Source organism: Leptopilina boulardi, unplaced genomic scaffold, assembly GCF_019393585.1.
Source record: "Leptopilina boulardi isolate dan_hultmark-lab unplaced genomic scaffold, ZJU_Lbou_2.1 LbouV2_213, whole genome shotgun sequence".
Taxonomy (NCBI): Eukaryota; Metazoa; Arthropoda; class Insecta; order Hymenoptera; family Figitidae; genus Leptopilina; species Leptopilina boulardi.
Window position 1 is genome coordinate 3,220,369 of NW_026137767.1, and position 19,104 is coordinate 3,239,472.

Genomic DNA, 19,104 nt, shown 5'->3' on the forward strand with positions numbered 1-19,104 from the left:
AATAGCTTTTTTAAAATTATATATGTACTTTGCAAAATTAGGATCTAAAATATTACTAAAACAAGCATCAGCAACAGCTCGAAAATCACTATGAACTTGCACATACTTTAAACATCCTATAGGGCAAATACGACGTAAATCATCTAATTTATTTAATAACTGCCTACAATTATTTCCATTAAAACTTTCGCCTCTGTACTTAACTTGACGCTCAACATTGCAATTTTTTGCCCAGGATGAAGCTGTATTTCCAAACTGTTTTTCCATATGATTGAATATACCATTTACTACTCCCAAATACAAGTGAAGTTCTGGTGGTGGTATTATATCAAGCATAGTTTTATCTTGATCAACATTAAATATTGGTGGGGAAATGCAACATTTAAATTTTTTGGCAAATTCTTTTTTGGCGCCGGCATGAGCCCAATCAGTATAGTTTGCTTTGATACTTATGATTGTGCGCAAAGTAGAAGATTCACTGAAAAGATCCTTTTAAAACATCACACCAAGTGCACGGATAACTACTGTTAGAAAGTTATAGAATTTAAAAATTTCAGGAAGTATTTAGTGACCTCTGTAGTTATTTGTGAGAGAAAAGAATTATAGCGTGGAGGAGGGAGAGAGGTCTTTGAGTAGAGATAACGACGACTCGGTATAGGTCAGACCTAGGCGGGTTCCTTTTTTCGATCCTTAAAGGAAGTCGAGACAGACTGTTTTATATGTATAATATTAGACGAGGATTTTAAATAGTTTAATAAATTTGGTTTTTCTCTGTTAGAATCCCGAACAAGTGGCGACCGTGACAGGACATTTTTCTTAAATTCGGGATTATTGATAAAGTGTACACGCAAGTGAACTGTGAGTGAGTGAAAACTAAAAAATGGAAGCAGCAAAGCGACAAAGGAAGAGTCATACATTCGAGCAGATATAGTGTAAAAGTTGGGATACACACTTCATGCAGAGATTGAAGTGTCACATTCATTGTTTGGAGGGGTTACCTCAAAAGCAAAAAAGCATGATATATTTAAAATAAGAGTAAAAAATTTAGATAAAAAGTATGCATGTAATTTTTCTGTACTGAGTCAGGAAACAATTTGTGAGACAATACCATCCATAAAAAAAGAATCCTGGCTTAATGACTTACGTAAAGAAAACATTAATTTAACTGACGCGGGGTACCAAGGGGGTTCTATCGATGTACTCATTGGGGCTGATATTGCCGGAAAATTATTTACCGGGAAAAAATGCGATTTGTCGAATAGGTTGACAGTGCTAGAGACGTTACTGAGATGGACGGTGCTGGAAAGGGTATCAAAACAAAACGGAGAAAAGTCGGAGACAGTTAATATTTTAACGACGCTGCTTGTTCAAGAGGCGAATCCATCCGAGTTATGGCGATTAGATATACTCGGTATTACAGATCCTATTGAAAACGAATGTGAGACGAAGCGTAACGAAAACGTACGGAAATTTATAGAGAGCACATCTAAGTTTACTCCTGAGGTGCAGTACCAAGTTAGATTACCCTGGAAGGAGAATTATGTCCCACTACCAACGAATTTCAATATCGCACGTCAACGTTTAGTAAAGACTGTAGAGAAATTGAATAATCAAGGTTTATTTCGTGCTTGTAGCGAAGTTTTTGAAACGTGGTTAGCAAAAGACATAATTGAGAAAATTTCCGAAAAAGATGTTTCCCATATAGGCCATTACCTTCCACACCGACCTGTCATAAAAATGAACAGTACAACAAAAATTAGACCGGTATTTGATGCATCAGCTAAGAAAAAAGGGCATCCGTCATTAAATGATTGTTTAGAAAAAGTTTCCGAGAGAGAAAAGTGGGCGTTATCTCAGATATAAAAGGCGCGTTTTTGCAAGTTGAAGTTAATAAGTCTGACAGAGATCACTTGCGTTTTATGTGGGAAGTAGATGGAAAAATCGTTGTGTTCCGTCATTGCCGCGTAGTGTTTGGTCTATCCAGTAGTCCTTTTTTGTTATCAGCGGTTATTGCGTTACTACTGGATCGATCTCTGCAAAAAGTGCAATCTGGCGATGAATTTTTATGGACGCAAAAATTAGTTAAAAAATTAAAAGATTCATTTTACATGGATAACTGCGTAACAAGCGTAGATTCTTTAGAAGAATTGCAAGTTTTTGGGAAAGAAGCCACTGCTGTCATGGCTGCGGGTGGGTTTGAATTGCGTGGATGGGAAAATTCAGGAGAAATTTCGGAAAATAAAGTTGCACTTGTTTTAGGAATTTCTTGGAATAAGAGTAAAGACACGATATTAATTAATCCTGATATGATGGATATGAAAATCTCCAGCATTTTAACAAAACGATCCCTTTTATTCATATCACATAGGATATTTGATCCTATTGGTTTTACAAGTCCAGTTTCCCTGAAACCCAGAATTTTACTAAAGCAGTTATGGGAAGAAAAAGTAGAAAGAAGAAGCGAGAATTTGGTTGAAAGAACTGCCATTAATAAAAGAGATTTAAATCAGTCGAGAAATTGGGGAAGGAAGTTTGTCGTTACACGCTTTCGGAGATGCTAGCAAACAGGCTTATGCTGCAGTTGTATTCGCGCGTATTGTTACTGAAAATTCAATAGGAGTTCAATTGTTGGGCGCTAAGTCTCGAATAGCACCTGAAAAATCCTCAATACCTCGACTAGAGTTAATGGCAGCATCAATAACAGTTAGGCTCGTGAATTCAATGGCAAAATCTTTGACTCGTCCTCGCAACTCCTGACGGCTACAAAAAATGTCTTATTTTACTTCCTGGCGTCGTTTATCGTAATGAATTTTCAATTTCTTGTGCGTAAATGAAAGAACAACATTCAGGATGACTGGTATTTTTTTCGATTTTTCCGTTTCTATTCGAGTTGAGAGAAAAATTCTTTTTAAATTAAATGCACCTACGAGGAGCCAATTTTTAAAAGACAACCACTGCTTGCCAATGCGGAACACCATTAAGTTTGATTGGAATCCAGGGCCAACGCTATTTTGTTTTTATTGTTTTTTTACAGAGAGCACTAAATGTAATTATTTATTTTTTTAAAAGAAAGCAGAAAAAATTCGTAAAGTTGGAAAATTAGGGTAAAATTTTCAGAACTGCGCAAACTTTATGGTATTTTTCATAAAGTTTTTGAGTTTTGGTTGACGGGACATATTTTAGAACTGACATTTAGAATTTTCAAAATCTAATTTTAAATTAGTAATTAGCGATCTAAAAAACCACTTAGTTGGAGCAAATCTGACATTAGATTCATGTTCAGCGCATCAAAATACATTGGAGTAAGGTACTTTAATTTTCCACGTAGGGTAATTTTTAATGGGGCTGTGTTTTGGCTAGAAAAAAACGTTTCTGGTCTACTATGTTTTGGCGTTAAAACATTATTATTATCAGATATTCATATTTAAAAAAAAAAATTCATCATAGATGAACGTTGTTTTTTGGAAAATTCAAAATGACTGGGACACATTAACATCAAAACATGAAGTCGATATTCTTCACAAATATGGCAGGAAATGCAGATTTTATTCCATGATATTCGCTTGTAGATATTTTATTATTAGAATAATAATTTAAGTAATTAAAAAATTGTTTAAAAACTTTAAGTTTATATTAGCAAATATAGGTTTATTATACTGTCTTTCTTTAAAACAAGTTTTCTACTTCCTTTGATTTTTCAGTTGGACTCTTTGGAAATCTATCAAACTTCGTGTTTTTACATTTTAGTACTCTGATGCGTAACACTTTGAAAAATAATAATGAACCTTCGCAGCTTCTTTTTCTAACTGACTTTGGCATAGATTCAGAAAAATACTTCTACCTAATATTACTACACAATTATTTATCTGCTTCCATTTGTACTGCTGTGATCGTAAATGGAGATATAGTTCTTTTAATGTTCCTTGAGCATGCATGTGGAGTATTTGAAATAATAGGGTAAACTTAATTATTTAATTAGATATAGTTTCGGTATAATGTATATAACATAAGTTGATTTTCTGAATACGAAAATAGTAATAGTAAATATACGCAAATTTATTTTTTATGATGTAAACCATAAAAATTGTGGTTTTTTATTTATCTCTGGAAATAAAAATATGGAAATTTGGAGAGGGAATGAGTGATTTATTAGATACCTCATAGCAATAATTGCACGACCTCCACGCACGTTTGATCCTTTCCGTTAATAGTGCCTAGAGAACGTTAGAGCGAGAGTCTGAAAGTGTTTTGACTACGAAGTTGAATAGGATAAAAACTGTTTACAACTATCACCCGTTCCACGTGCAGACAAAGTGCTGCATGTGCACTTTGGCATCCCAACAATACAATAGTAATCGGACACGTATTTTAACCTGACAATATTAAAGATGTGTAAATTTGAAGATAAAAAAGTTAAATTATACAGACTAAACAATAACAATAAAAGGGCAAATTAATGTGATTACAACACATAATTGTTCACATGAAGCACGTGTTTTTGCATAAATTGCGTTGTACATGGCATCGCTATTTCTCAATTCATCCAACGTTTGATAAAGAGAGTATATTCTATCCACGACTTCGCATAAATCTAATTCTGGTGATTGTATCGTCTTACTCACAATTAAAATGATGTTGAGTACTGGGTTCAAGATTTGCAAACTCCTCAGAAAATTAAAATTTTTTATTTGAATTATCTTGTTTCAAAAGAAGATTTCAGTTTTAAGGTGACTCTCGGTAAGCAATGTCAGTAGATCCTTTCTTGTTTGCTTTCATTTGATGCAAATATACGGCAATAAATACAAAAAGTTGCATCTTATTTTTGATTATACCATATTGTTGCAATTGATTTTATAAGTTTTCTTCGTCATATAATTGTCCTATAATTATTATTAAAATAGCAAAATGGGATTGCAAGGGAGAATGACACTTGAAATGATTTTTCAAAGTCTCTTTGGCGAGTGTACCACTTGTTCGTCAAAGGGGATTTAATAAATCAAGTAAAGTGATGTATGAGAAATATCAAAGGAAAAGAGATGCGCTTTCTAATTTCCTAAGTTTTCAAAAATAAAAATTTCTATTTTCAATTTTTTTCACAATTTTCCGTTTCACTAACTTTAGAGCGTGCGGCTAAGCGTACGTTCCCTTATTCTATCCAATTAAGCATGCAAATCGAGAAAAAGCACGTGAACTTGTTAAGTTGCTTAGAATAGGAAGGCTATGTACGCTCCATTGCTAACTTCACAGCACTAATACTCGTTATTCCCCTCCCAATTTTCTGGAGAACTAGAGCTAATGGAAATTTGTTGTTTACCGTTTCGTTTATAGCACTCAAAAATCTACAAAATACAGCTTTTCAATTTTCAAAAAATCAGCTTCTGTTATACCTTCCTGAACAAGAATGTATGCCGTCTGGCATTTTTGACCAATATATTCTTTAAATAATTTTTATCTATAAATATAGTGAGGAATCTAATTAGTTGAAGCATGTTCTACCCACGTGAAAAGATTACCGGTAAACTCCGCGAAATAGCTCCGCGGAATTTCCGCAGAGCAGCTCCGCGGATTTTCCGCGAAATTTCCGCAAATTTTTTTTTTGCATAATAATATATTTATGTTATTATTTAAAGTAATATAATATTAAATTCAATACATTCTATTTAAATTACAATCGGTAAGGATTTTTTAAGGATTTTAACATTTCAAGACATGATGAAAATACGAAGCATTAGAAGAATAACAAATCGATGTCACTCAAGAACTAGGCAGCAGCAAGAATACAATTTTTTGGGGAAGTTAAACATGTCGTATAAAATTTTCATATTACGAAGCCATCAATAAGTAACGGTAACGACCGGGAAATCATTTCTTTTTCCAAACCTTTTTAAGAGCTTATAACCTGTATTTAGATTATAAAGTTATTTTCTGAAAGTTTTAATTGTAACCTAATTTAACCCTACTAAAAATTAAAATATATAATGAGTGAAATAAATTTTATTAAATAAATAGAAATCAGTATCATATGGCAAATGCATTTTTATTTTTTTATTAATAAAATTTTTATATGAAATGAATTTTATTATTGTCTTATAAAAAGGATAAATACAAGTAAAAAACTATTTAATCTATTATATATTTAACTCTCTTTAATGCAATAATCTGATATCAATTTTGGGATTACTTTTTTAAGTAGAAAAGAAAAATACATACATCTTTACCGGCTATAACCGTGAACCTATTTTTATAGTTTTCAATTTTTTGTTAACAAAATTAGTGTCAAAGTCTTCTCTCACTTGTTAACTAAAAATTAAAAAGTAATTTTAAGTAGAATATACACAATTTAATTTTATATTATTTTAAATAATAACATAAATATATTATTATGCAAAAAAAAAAATTTGCGAAAATTTCGCGGAAAATCCGCGGAGCAGCTCTGCGGAAATTCCACGGAGCTACTTCGCGGAGTTTACCGGTAATCTTTTCACGTGGATATTAAGTTCATGTAAAAATACAACTACGAACATAAAATAAATGTAATAACTGATAACCATTAAAAAAAATTATTATTTTTAGTTAAAAAATTTGATATATAATTATCAGTATTAAATAAGTCTATTACATATTTATTGTTCACAGAAATAAATTGACCTCTGCAATCAAAGAAAATTCTAATTCCACTAATAATGTTAATTTTCGAAAGAAGCTACAGCAAGAAATTAAACTTTGTGTGTCAATGCACAGAAGAGTTCTATTGTTTGTATAACACAAATTTTACTTAAAATTAACTAAATAAGGCTTGAAGTAAAAAAATTAAAATTATCTTATATTTTGTAACATTTAAATTTTATTTATTCTATTTAATGCAGGCAATTCTCTCTAATTTTTAATACCCTCAAATTGGTTAGAATATTGAAAAACTCAAGTATTTTACATTCTTAAATGCAATTTTTATTTATTTTGTGGATTATACTTCATAAATTTTTAATTTTATAAATTTTATTTAGATAAAAGCATAAATGTGACGATTCTTATTAATTCCGCTAATGATAATACATTTATGATTTTTTTAAATTGTAAACACAATACGCATAAAAGAAAAAAAAAATTTCTATTTCAAATTTATTTTATTTATTACTTTTAATGTACCCAGATAGCACGCAAGTCTGTTGCCAACTTGCAGCCGACTTGCATTGCAAGTTTTTTAAGTTTGCTTTGCAAGCTTGCAATGTCCCACCCTTCGCAAACTTGCACTGCAACTTTGCTGAAAGTCTTCTGCGAGTTTACAAATGCAAGCGTAGGGGAGGATAAGGCATGAATAGTTAGGTAAGACGTTTTTTAATCTAGCGACCAAACCTGAATTTGTATCTGCAAACGAGTAGTATTTTTGGAAAGCCTGGTTATTTGGCTATAATTTTGCTATGCATTATTTTGCTGTAGACTGCAATCCCTACGAGATACGAATGAAAAAGTAAAAAAAAAATGTTAACTATCCTTGCCCCAGTACCGGGGCAAAGATAGTTTAAAGAATCCGAATGCTAAAATTGTCATAGAAAATCAGTAAATTTTCGGTTTCTTTATTTTATTGGATTTAGATTATTCGATATTGATATATCAAGTATTAAAAACATGTTTTGAACATTTTATAAATATCAATTATTGCATTAAAATTCGTCTGAACTAAAATCTGAAGTTTAACCAATTTTCTTCAGATGATCACCAATTTCTTGGTCAATAAGCTTCGTTTTCCGTATTATACATACCATTATATCAACATAAAAAGAACAATCAGTTTTTCTAAATTTTAAGGAACGACGTGATTTAATTTAGAAGTAAAATGATAAACACTACGTTGACATTTTATCAAAACAGACTTTTTACAAAAATAAACTTCTGACTTCGCAATTGGTCTAAGCATAACAGTATCTAACTATCCTTACCCATTAACTATCCTTGCCCCATCCTCCCCTATATTTTGCAAAAAATATTTTTCTTAAAACCAAAAAACGATGCGTAGTTCAATTCTATAACATATAGGGCTGCGCAGTACATTTTTTTACCTTCCAGCTATGGTCTCAAATACATATCCCAACTAGCACGTAATATTACTGTAGTATTACTAGAATATTACAGTGATATTAAAATGTCCGCCTGATGGTGATATTACCGAGTAATATTACTGTAATATTACGGTAATGATGTACAGTAATATTACAGATTGATTTGTATGCATAAAGCATCATAATCATAAATATATTGTAAGTCAGTGTGGCTTGTTGGTAAAACTCTGGACTTATGTGCCTTGAGTTCGGGGTTCGATTCAGCGGTTGGGTACATTTTTTTCGTAAAATAATACTGCCCTACAACGAAAGAAAACACATAAGCCACATTGTCGCTTCAGTCGCTCTTCCGCAGTGTTTATATACAGAACTCGACCAAAGCGACAATGTGGCTTATGTATGTTCTTCCGTTGTAGGGCAGAATACTCTTCTAATATTACTGCAATATTCTCGTGTATCATTACCTTAATATTACTGTAATGTTACTGTAATATTACAGTAATAATGCATTAATATTACAGTAACATTATCCGGTAATATTACCATGAGGCGGTCATTTTAATATCACTGTAATATTACAGTAATGTTATAGGGTTATATTGCTGTAATATTACCGTAATATTAATAACTAATTAATTAATTAATCGAATAATAAATTAATAATATTTTCCAGCTAGCTTGCAGCAAACTTGCAGAAGACTTTCAGCAAACTTGCTTCAAGCTTGCTACAAGTATGCTGCAAGCTTGCAGTGCAAGTTTGCAAAGGTTGGGACATTGCAAGCTTGCAGGAAACTTGCAATGCAAGTCGACTGCAAGTTGGCAGCTAACTTGCGTGCTATCTGGATATAGGTATCAAGTTCTAAATTTAATAAATTTAATTTCTTTTCAGTTCAATTTCAAAAGATTTATTTTGTAAATTTATTTCTAAGTTTACGTGGCTGATTGGTCACCCTTACAGACTTGTAACGACACAACTTGAGATTAATTTTTATTTTTTCAAATGGAATGAAAAGTAATAAATATTACCTTATTCCTTTTCTGCACTTGTGAATTATAAAAAAGGGAATTTCTCTAATTTATTGGAATTAACCATTGTAATATTCTATTCGCTGTATTACTAGGAAATCAACAGACATATATTACAAACAGACAGACAATAATTTACTGCGTCAAAATTTCATATGGTTTTTGATCCTAAATAGTTTGTTCAGTACTATTCAAACCATGCTGAAAACCCCTGTAAAAGATCATAAACAAGAAAATGTACTTGTAAGGAACGTTTTTAAAATGAACCTGATTTTTTGCCTACTGGAATAAGTGAATAGTCTTAATGATTATAACTTATTAAAATATCAAATTTAAAAAAAGAATCTTTTTTATAAATGTACTAAGTACTTGTACATAAAATTGAACGTGTTTATGTAGAAGTACTTGCACATGAATCTGCACAAGATCATGTACATTTTCTTGTCCAAGATCTTGACAATTTTCTTATCATAATGCATTAAACTACTAACTTAAGGGGTAAACCACTGTGAAGACCGAAAATCAGACCCATTTTTAAGATTTTTTTTTCAAGAACAAAATAAAATTAATTAAAACAAGGAGGGGGTCCTTTATGTTTATTTCATAAACATTTTGCTTCCTCATTGTGTGAAGCAAAAAATTTGCTTCCTCGTGGAGGAAGCTATGAATTTCTCTAATTCAATTGATTGATTTAATACATTTCGAGTTAAAAACTGATTTAAATTATTTAAATTTTTTGAAAAATTAAGAAAATTTTAATTTATTTTGGGTGTAACATATACTTTATATATATACGAATCGAATCGTTTTAATGCGAGGAATTTAATTATTTTATGTATTAACTTGAATTGAAAAAACACAACATTTTTTAGCTAATATGTACATTTTTGATTTTTTAACTTTCATTAATTCTTTAAATTTCAATCAAATTTATACTTTATATATACCAATCGATTGGTCTTAATGTAAGGAAGAAGATTAAATTATATATTACCATAAATTTTTCCATTTAAAAATTTTTTCAATTAAAAAAAAATGTTGGAAAAAAGACGATAAAATTTTTTTTTGGGTAAGGTAAATGCACCAGTAATCGTCAGTGCATTAGTTATCGGCAGCTAGTACATTATATTGTAAAAAATAAGATCAGTGTAACTTTCCTGTGTTATTAATTGTGTGTTTTGATAAAATAAAACCTTTCGGCATCGAAAAGATACATATTCGTCGTGTAAATAGTAAATTTTTAATTAAAAAATAAATATACTATAATATACAAGATGCGACGTGCTTTTTAAATAAATTAATATTGCGCATCTAGCGCGTCGTTGATAATTACTATTAAGAAAAACCTATCTCGAAACCTCGTTCTCTCTGGGGAGATTCCGCCAAACAAAACCGACGATGCAAAACGGCGAGACCAATGAACCTAAGGGAAGCCAACACTTACCCACGATGTCTTTAACAGCAAAATCTCCGCAATCTGTAATTAATAATTACGCCAACTCCCAGTTAAACACTGATTCACACGAGTATAATTCTTTATTAAAAAATAAGTAAATCACAGTCAACAATAATTAAACTATCAATCAAAATTATATGGACCACTCGCGATCCGCGGCCTGCAGGGAAAACGTGTCGCCTGATTGATTGTCGAATGAATAGTGCTGGCCTCGATCGCCACTGCGCGCTAAGGTCCTTCTTCCTTGTCTCGCAGCTTGGAAAATCCATCTCTCGTTCTCCGTCACTCTGACGCAACAACCACCTGTAAGGGGGAAATTCGGACGTCGCCGACCAAATTCGGACCCTTCGGAATCACGCCTGCGCGACTCATTAATATTCGTTCTGTCCCACGAAACACATCTTTCCAAAAAGGCCCTCAAAATAATATTACAAATCTCGACGAACAAAAGCAATATTTCGTTCGTATAACGAATGCCTCGTTATAATCTCCTCCCCATGGTCGGTATTCTTTAATATCGCCATAACCCAAAATAAATGCACCCTTAGGTCAAAATAACAACAAATTCTCCATCAAAATTAAACATATTTTTAATTGTCAGAAAATAGACTCTGTTATCATAACAACATGACTTATATTCTAATTTCAGTCTTCAAGACTTAACCAACAACAAAAAATTATATTTATGAAATAGAAAAATTAAGAAAATAATACATCTTTTATTTTAAGAAAAATCAAAATACTGTCCTCACAGGACGCCTTATTTCAACCCTCTGAGGAACCGGTTTTTGGCTTCCGCCACCAGTTCTGGAGCCACTCCTTGCAATAGACGGTCGAGTTCCCTTGGTCCCTTAACCATTTCCATCACAGAAGTAGGAACAACCTGGGTTGCTCCAGCCGTTCCTGATGGAACCGCCGGCAATTTTTCCACAACCGGGCCTTGAGCTGTAACATTCTTCAACCCTGATGCAACTGGACTCCGTTTGGTTAGTTTTGGCTCCATTTTTCTCTCCACTGTGGGAGGCCTTGTAACAGGTTTCACTCCCTGCCTAGTCTTGAAAATACGTCCACAACGCGGACAGTCTTCAATTCTCACCCCATGGCGGCCACAATTTCTGCAATAGCTATCCAAAGGCATTGGACACATCACGGATTTGTGACCCCGCTGCCAACAATTAAAGCACGCTCTCATCGGAGGGTTCAACAGCGGATCGGTTGGTATGGGATCCAATCCGTTAAACATCAGACCCGTGGTCAGGACCAATGGTCCTTTGAATCTGTGCCTCTGCTGTCGCTCCACTGTTTCCACAGGCTTTGAGGGTTTGGGGGTACCACCACTTCATCCGGTAGGTCAGGACGTGACTCAATGGTTGAATCCGAATCAACGGTTCTTTCATAATCCGTAATGTTCAATTGAGACTTGCTCCTGGCCCATACTTCGTCGTACTACTGCTGCCTCATCTCTGCCAGACGTTTTTCATCCTCTTTATTCATATGAAGCATCGCATCCAGATCATGAACTGCCAACCTGCTCTTATATGTTTGCTTACTTTCACCCTTTTTTCGCCTGATGCCTGGCAAAGGATCTGCAGTCACCTTTGGGATGGCCCCCTTTTCCGATGTCACCGTCACAGAAGACGGGCCTGCCAACGCTGACACCTCCACTCGTGTTTCTACGGAAACCTTACGCATACTTTCACGGTGCCTCCGTTCGACTTCCGCTCTAGCCGCTTTCTTATAAATCTCGGATAATCCATCCCGAGAACATCTGGCCAAAGACAAAGGAAATTTCGAGATCGGTCGGATGGGTACTTGGTTCCGTCCTGACCAGCCACGTTTGTTGTTTGGGGAACTGCGCCACATGTTCCTTTTAAATATCCTTCCACTAACGGGTCCACTCGAGGAATTCTCGGCCTTGCTGCACATATCGCTTCAAATCTGACACATGAATTTTACTTAAACGACGTTTATCACCCGCTTCTAACTCGTATACGGACGGAGAAAGAATTTTCATAATCTTGAACGGTCCGTCGTATCTCGGCGCCAACTTGGCTGAGAACCTTTGACCCGCATTAGATAATTTATGCACCCTACGTAATACTTGATCGCCCAAGTTAAATGTCGCCTCGCGCTTGTTACGATTGTAACGCTCGGTTTGTTTACCCCTTTCTTCCTCGATAAATCGAGATACAAGATCTCTAAACGCATCCAAACGCCTCATCCGGTCAATACACACTTCCGGATCTATACGCTGAACTTGATTCTTATTCTCGACCTCCTTACGTAGACTTTTAACCTGCTGGGGTTGACGACCAAAATTTAAAAAGGCCGGTGACACTTTAGTCGTAGCTTGCACCGCAGTGTTCATCGCCTGACGATATTCATGAACGTGCTTGTCCCAATCTCGGTGATCCGATCCAACGAAGGTCGTAATCATGGTTTTGAGAGTACGATTGCTTCTCTCAACCGGATTGGCCTGAGGATGATATGGCGGAGTCGTGAAGTGTTTCACACCATAACCTTCCAACGTGGTCTTAAGAAACTTACTATCGAATTCCTTGCCGTTGTCCGTCAACAAGAAATCCGGAGCACCCCATCAGAAGAGTATTAACTCTTCAAACGCCCTTACTATTGAACAACCATCAGCCGTCCTTAGAGGCTTAACCTCCACCCAACGTGAGAAAAGATCTTGGAATACGACCAGGTATTGGCATTGATTTTTGCTTGGTGGGAATTCCATGCAATCAGCTGCAACTACTATCCAAGGTCGTTCCACAATCCGCTGGCCCATCAATCCAAGAGGTTTCTCTTGTGACACTTTATATCGTTGGCACTCAGGATACTCCTTTATAAACTCGCGAACATCGTGCCAAATACCTGGCCAATAGTACTCAAAAGCTACCCTATGGTAGGTTTTCTCAACACCTAAATGACCAGCCGAAATTTCTGCATGAGCAGTTTGCATGATCTTTTCTCTGTACTCTGACGGAACCACTAATTTCCAGCCTTCTTCTTCACCTGTAATTGGGAGTAACAATGGATCGCTTCTGTGCCGATATAATCTATTGTTCTCAACCAACCAGCCTGGAAAACGTTGAGGAAATTTCTCAACTAACTTCCTGCGTTTCACATACCATGGATCAGTGATAGTTTCGAACGCTGATACCTCATCGACGTCAATCTCGAACATGCGAGACAATGCGTCGGGTACGTGATGATTCACCCCTCGTCTATGTACAATGTCGAAATCCCACTGTTGCATTTCGAGTGCCCAGCGAGCCAATCGTCCTGATGGGTCTTTGAGACTTCTCAGCCATCGTAGAGCACTGTGATCTGTGATTGCCTTGAATCTCGACCCTTCTATATATGGACTGAATTTTTTAATGGCCCATATTAATGCCAAGCATTCCCTCTCGATAACGCTATAATTACGTTCCGCCGCTGATAACGCCTTATTAGCGTAAACAATAGGATGTTCTCCATCGTCTGATTCTTGAGTAAGAACCTACCCAACGGCTGTATCACTAGCATCGCACTATATGGTGAAAGGTTTCGTGAAATCGGGCCGTGCCAGTACCTGTGCTGAGACCAGTTTCTGTTTCAATTTTTAAAACGCTTCTTCTTGCTCTTCACCCCACTCCCAAATTTTTCCTTTATGGAGTAGCCGTAACAGTGGTATTTTTAACTCGCTATCGTTCTCAATGAAGCGAGAATACCACCCCACCATCCCCAAAAAGCGACGAAGTTGCTTGATATTGTTAGGGACTGGATACTCCAACATAGGAGCAATCTTATCAGGATCTGGTCTCAGTCCATCTTTGTCCAAAACATATCCCAAATAAGTAACTCGTGAACACCCAAATTCACATTTTTCTGGGTTCACCACTAAACCCGCCGTGGCCAATTTCTGTAGAACTATCTCTAGCCAATGAAGATGTTCCTCGAAATCGTCAGTTACTATGATTATATCATCAAGGTAGCCGAACACCACAGGTTCAAATTGTGGGCCAAATAACGAATCTACCAACCGCTGAAACGTCATAGGAGCATTAGTCAACCCAAATGGCATCGGTTTAAATTGGAACAGGCCCAATCCTGGAACAGAGAAAGCCGTAATCTTTTTGCTCTCTTCCGACATTGGTACTTGATGTTGGAATTGGATATGCGTCCCTGATCGTGACCTTATTAACGTCTCTGTAATCAAAACAGAGCCGAAGTGAGCCATCACTCTTTTTCACCACTACCGGTGCCGTACTCCAATCACTGTCAGCTGCTTCGATTATTCCCTGGTCCAACAATTTTTTAACTTCATTGATCAACCAATCAAGGATTATTGGTGACATCCTCCTGGGTCTGTGTTTGACCGGTGTAGGGTCAATCAACCTAATATGGTGTTCCGTCAATGACGTCATACCATGTTCGGTGCCTTGAGGTAAAACCAATTCGTCCACTAGACCTTGAATTAGTTTCTGCTGATCAAAAGTTAACTCAGATATTCCCACACACTCTGCAAAAATATCTCCACCCTTTTTATCATCTCTTTGTGTTGCGAATTCATGCCACTCTTTACCGCTGATACGCCAAAGGCCCTTTCCAAGCTGGACGTCCATGTCCATGTCCTTGCAAAAATCCATTCCCAATATAAGATCTTGGATTAATGCACTTATTGCTTTCAGCTCGAAAGATTGTGAACATCCATCTATTGTAAGCCACAGGCGTAACTTACCCAAAGTTTTGGTAGAACCACCGATTGCACTTTGGATAGCCGAATCAGCTGCTTCCAATCGCTCTCTAAATTTTTCAGCCAAATGTGGACCCACTAATGAGACCATCGGGCCTGTATCAAACAGTGCCATGTACGGTTGATCCGCGATAATTACCTATAAGAAGTAGCGGTTATCTACGTTAGTCCCATCTACGGCCTCATTTGCAACTGGAGGTTCAGCTGCACTACTTGTAGCTTCCCTCCTCCCCAGGACTATACGTGCTAGATCAAAGTCAGCACTAATTGTCCTTTCATAATTTTTGGGACACACTATCCCTTCTCCCATCAAAATTCCGTTAGTTCTTTCTCCCATATTTCCTATCACACTATACTCTGTAGGAATATTCTCGTCCTGATCGGTCCTTTCGGACACGCGAATAGGACGGCCACTAGTTCCACCAGTAACCTCCCATGTTACCCTCTTCTTGACTCTTTGACTCAACTTGGTCATTTTCTCCCCATGTTCTGGTCTTTCGACCGCCACACTGTCTTGTTCCCCCAGCTCATCACTCTTGTATTGCATTGGCTGCACTCTGAAGTAAAACTCTGATTGATTTTCCTTCAGCCCCGTGGTTATTGGAATTGGGGGGAAAGGACACCTTGTCCCCAAACTTTCGCGTTTCCCAACAGCTCTCTTGCATAAACGCAGTTTGGACATTGGGTAAATATTACCTCTTTAGTCCCACAAACCTGACATAAACACATTCGGTGTTCTTGGTAACCTATTGGTACACTCTGCCGAGAAATGTCCTTCACCCCGACAGCTAAAACAGACACGACTGGGACACTGCGCTGCTCTGTGTCCCACCACTTGGCATATATTACAAGCTCTAAGAAAAGGTTGTTGCCCTGTTGACGCCGGGTTAGGGACACCTCTAGGTTTTCACGGTGCTCGTGGGACACTCCCACTTGGTTGACCACCGACAACAACACTTGGAACATTCTGTGCAACGACCTGGGCAAAAGTTTTAGGAATCTCTTGCACCCTTCGCTGCTCTCGGACAATTTTATTATTGTCCTGTTGACGCCCCAAATCAAGAACACGCACTGGACCGCCTCTCATTCCCATCGCATCCACTGATTCTTCTATCCCTTTGTTAGACTCTTTCTTCTTTTTCTCCTTGGACTTCCTTTTGACATCCTTTTTATCCCTCATTTCGGTCCCAGACTCTAAAGACGAACCTTCCAACAAAGCATCAACTTTGTGGCCTTTAATTGTACCCTTTGGGACCGCTGAAGGAAAAAGCATTTTCTCCTTTGGCGGTGGTGGGGCATATCTTTTATTAAGGTCCCTTATCCGCTCGTAGCGCCTTAATATGGTTTCCAAATCCCCTATCGAATCGACCTCAAACACTGCGATGTACCTTCGATAGTCCGGAGTCAACCCTCTAAAAATTGTTCTCAACAATATATCCTCAGATATCGGTCTCTTCATATGATCCGCAATAATCTTCAATTTCATGATGTAGGTAGAAATCCGCTCACCTTTGGCATGTGTACGAGCTTTGAGTTCGTCCCATACGTCCGCATCGTCCAATGACACAGCGAATTCTCTCAAGAACAACTTCTTGAAAGTTCTCCAAGAGCCCATCTCATCTCGTGTGAGCCTATACCACCTACTGGCGGACTGACGTAGTACGCTAGGTACAGCCATGAAAATCTGTTGATCGGTGAGATCATTGCATTCTTTGCAATCATGAAGCAGCTCCAGAAACTCTTCCGGATCCTCCTTCTCCGTAGCTAAAAACTTAATGTTCCTTCAGATTGGAATGTCAATCGCAAGGGAAATTTTTTTCCACCTCTTGACGACTTATCACCCTCAGTCGGATGTCTCTCTGCCCCACGCATTGATCCGGAATTACTTCCGCTCACGGCAGCGTGTCCCACTGACTTCGACTTATTGACTTGAGGAGTAGGTAAACCTTGTGCCCTACTACTCCACTCCATTGCTTCAGGAGCATTTAAGACCTTCCGCAGTCCTCGTACAATCTCCGACATTTCCTCTATCGTGTTTTCCGAAATAGGAAATATCTGGTTTGGCCCCAATGATTGAGGACCCTGTCTCTTTGGAATTGCACTAGTTGTCACCCCTGACAATGAGTCATATTCTGACGGTACACCCATCGGTTGGGGTGCTTGACCAAACGACTGCAATTGAGAAGGCAGCCAGTTAACCTCCATGTTCTGATTTTGCTCCCAAATTGCTCTTAACCCTGGGCCAATATGCATCCCGGTGTTGACTTGTTGAACTCGCCAAGAACTTGGTGTGGCAGCCGGAGTACAAACCCCTGAGGGCGTCGACCACACAACATTTGTATTACCTCCCCCTGTTGATCCTGCCATACACGTCACAACTGTAGTTGAGACTGGCACAGCACTGGCGGTGACTGTACAAATTCCTACCGTGGTCAGAGAAGTGTACACCCCTTGTGTGCACTGACCACTTGTTTCCTCATACGAAAGATTTTCTCTTGCGACTGGAGAATTGTTTCGTATGGCCAAATTGTCCGCTTGGAACCCCTCGCCTAGTACGCCCTCTGTATCTACCACGAATCTAACCTCAGGATTTGATTTACTGGACTCATTCCTTTCCATAGGCATGAAAGCCTCACACAGAAAGGTTTGTTCTGAGTCCGCCATGTCGAAATTACTGTACCAAGTCACATACAGTTTTTCACCGAACAACATTTTCGTCCGTAGACGCCATAATCGTTCGCGAATCACTTGATTAGTGCCTCTCGCGCTGCACCCCTGGTTCTCCAATTCAGAACTCACTTCCCGAATTGGGGTACGCAAAATATTCACCCAAATCGCTTTCGCATCCTCATCCTCTAGAAGTAGAGCCAAATGCTGGCGATAAGACAGCATCGCCATGTCTGAATTATCAAATTCAGCGCTCTTAAATTAACACGGTTTAACTACTAAAATTAAAATTAATTTTTCACTACGAGCAACGCCACGAAGGAAAAACCAAAAAAAAAAATTAAATAACTCCACTCACTATCTCTCGCTTATTTATTCCCCCAACAGAATAAATAAAAGTTTAAAGAAATCTACACAGGCCTAAAAAAACTAAAATAACTGTGTTCGATTTCATATAAAACCACAATAAAAAGAAAAGAAATAATCGTTTCCCGCGTCTAAATCCTCAACGCCTGAAAATTTAACGTGGCGTCACCACGCCAACGGAAATGATAAATTCGCTGTTCACACTCACTATTACACCACGCTACTAATCCCTTTCAACAAAAAAAATAATAAATATACGCACTATTTTACCGCCGGTCTCACAAACTCAAAAAGAAAATCTAAAGAAACACCTTTTTAATTCTTTTGAATTCTCAGCAAAAATGCTGTCCAAATTGTAAAAATAAATACTCAAAATCACATACAACACCCCTTGTTCGCTGTTCGCTTCGACAATCGCGATTGTTCCAGCCTTTCCCCACTCTCCTGTCAGAAAATATGATGCTACCCCCTCTCACTCTCTCCTCAAATTTTGCGCGGCATTGTAATTTCGACGGCTTCGCTCGTCGCCATTTTTCTACCGGCAAATGACGTCACTTCCGTGCACATGGCAATTTAATTCCATGGCCCTGGTATTTTCCAACGATTTTTACACTCCCCAAAATATTAGTCCCCACACACAAAGGAAAAATTTTCACAACAAATATGCCTCCAATATTTAAATAATTTGGTTTGTTTGTCTCACTGTTTGGCGGCTGCCCCACGTTGGGCGCCAATTCGCGACGTGCTTTTTAAATAAATTAATATTGCGCATCTAGCGCGTCGTTGATAAT

General features: G+C 37.2%; 1 protein-coding gene across 11 annotated transcripts in view; it reads left to right on the forward strand.

Moving 5' to 3' along the window:
• Nucleotides 1-19,104, forward strand: part of LOC127278970 (odorant receptor 22c-like) — a 62,921-nt gene that overhangs the window by 16,395 nt on the left and 27,422 nt on the right. For 7 of the 11 annotated variants that reach the window (XR_007842572.1, XM_051300970.1, XM_051300971.1 and 4 more), the window contains 3 exons: nucleotides 3,448-3,565; nucleotides 3,702-3,957; nucleotides 6,637-6,753. Coding sequence is in view for 10 of the 11 variants with exons in the window: in XM_051300970.1 (XP_051156927.1) it covers nucleotides 3,448-3,565; nucleotides 3,702-3,957; nucleotides 6,637-6,753 (491 nt within the window). In the remaining variant the exon portion in view is untranslated. Of the gene's footprint in view, nucleotides 1-3,447; nucleotides 3,566-3,701; nucleotides 3,958-6,636; nucleotides 6,754-8,730; nucleotides 8,907-19,104 lie in introns of all 11 variants that reach the window. The other 4 variants (XM_051300978.1, XM_051300980.1, XM_051300972.1 and 1 more) reach the window with 3 other exon arrangements.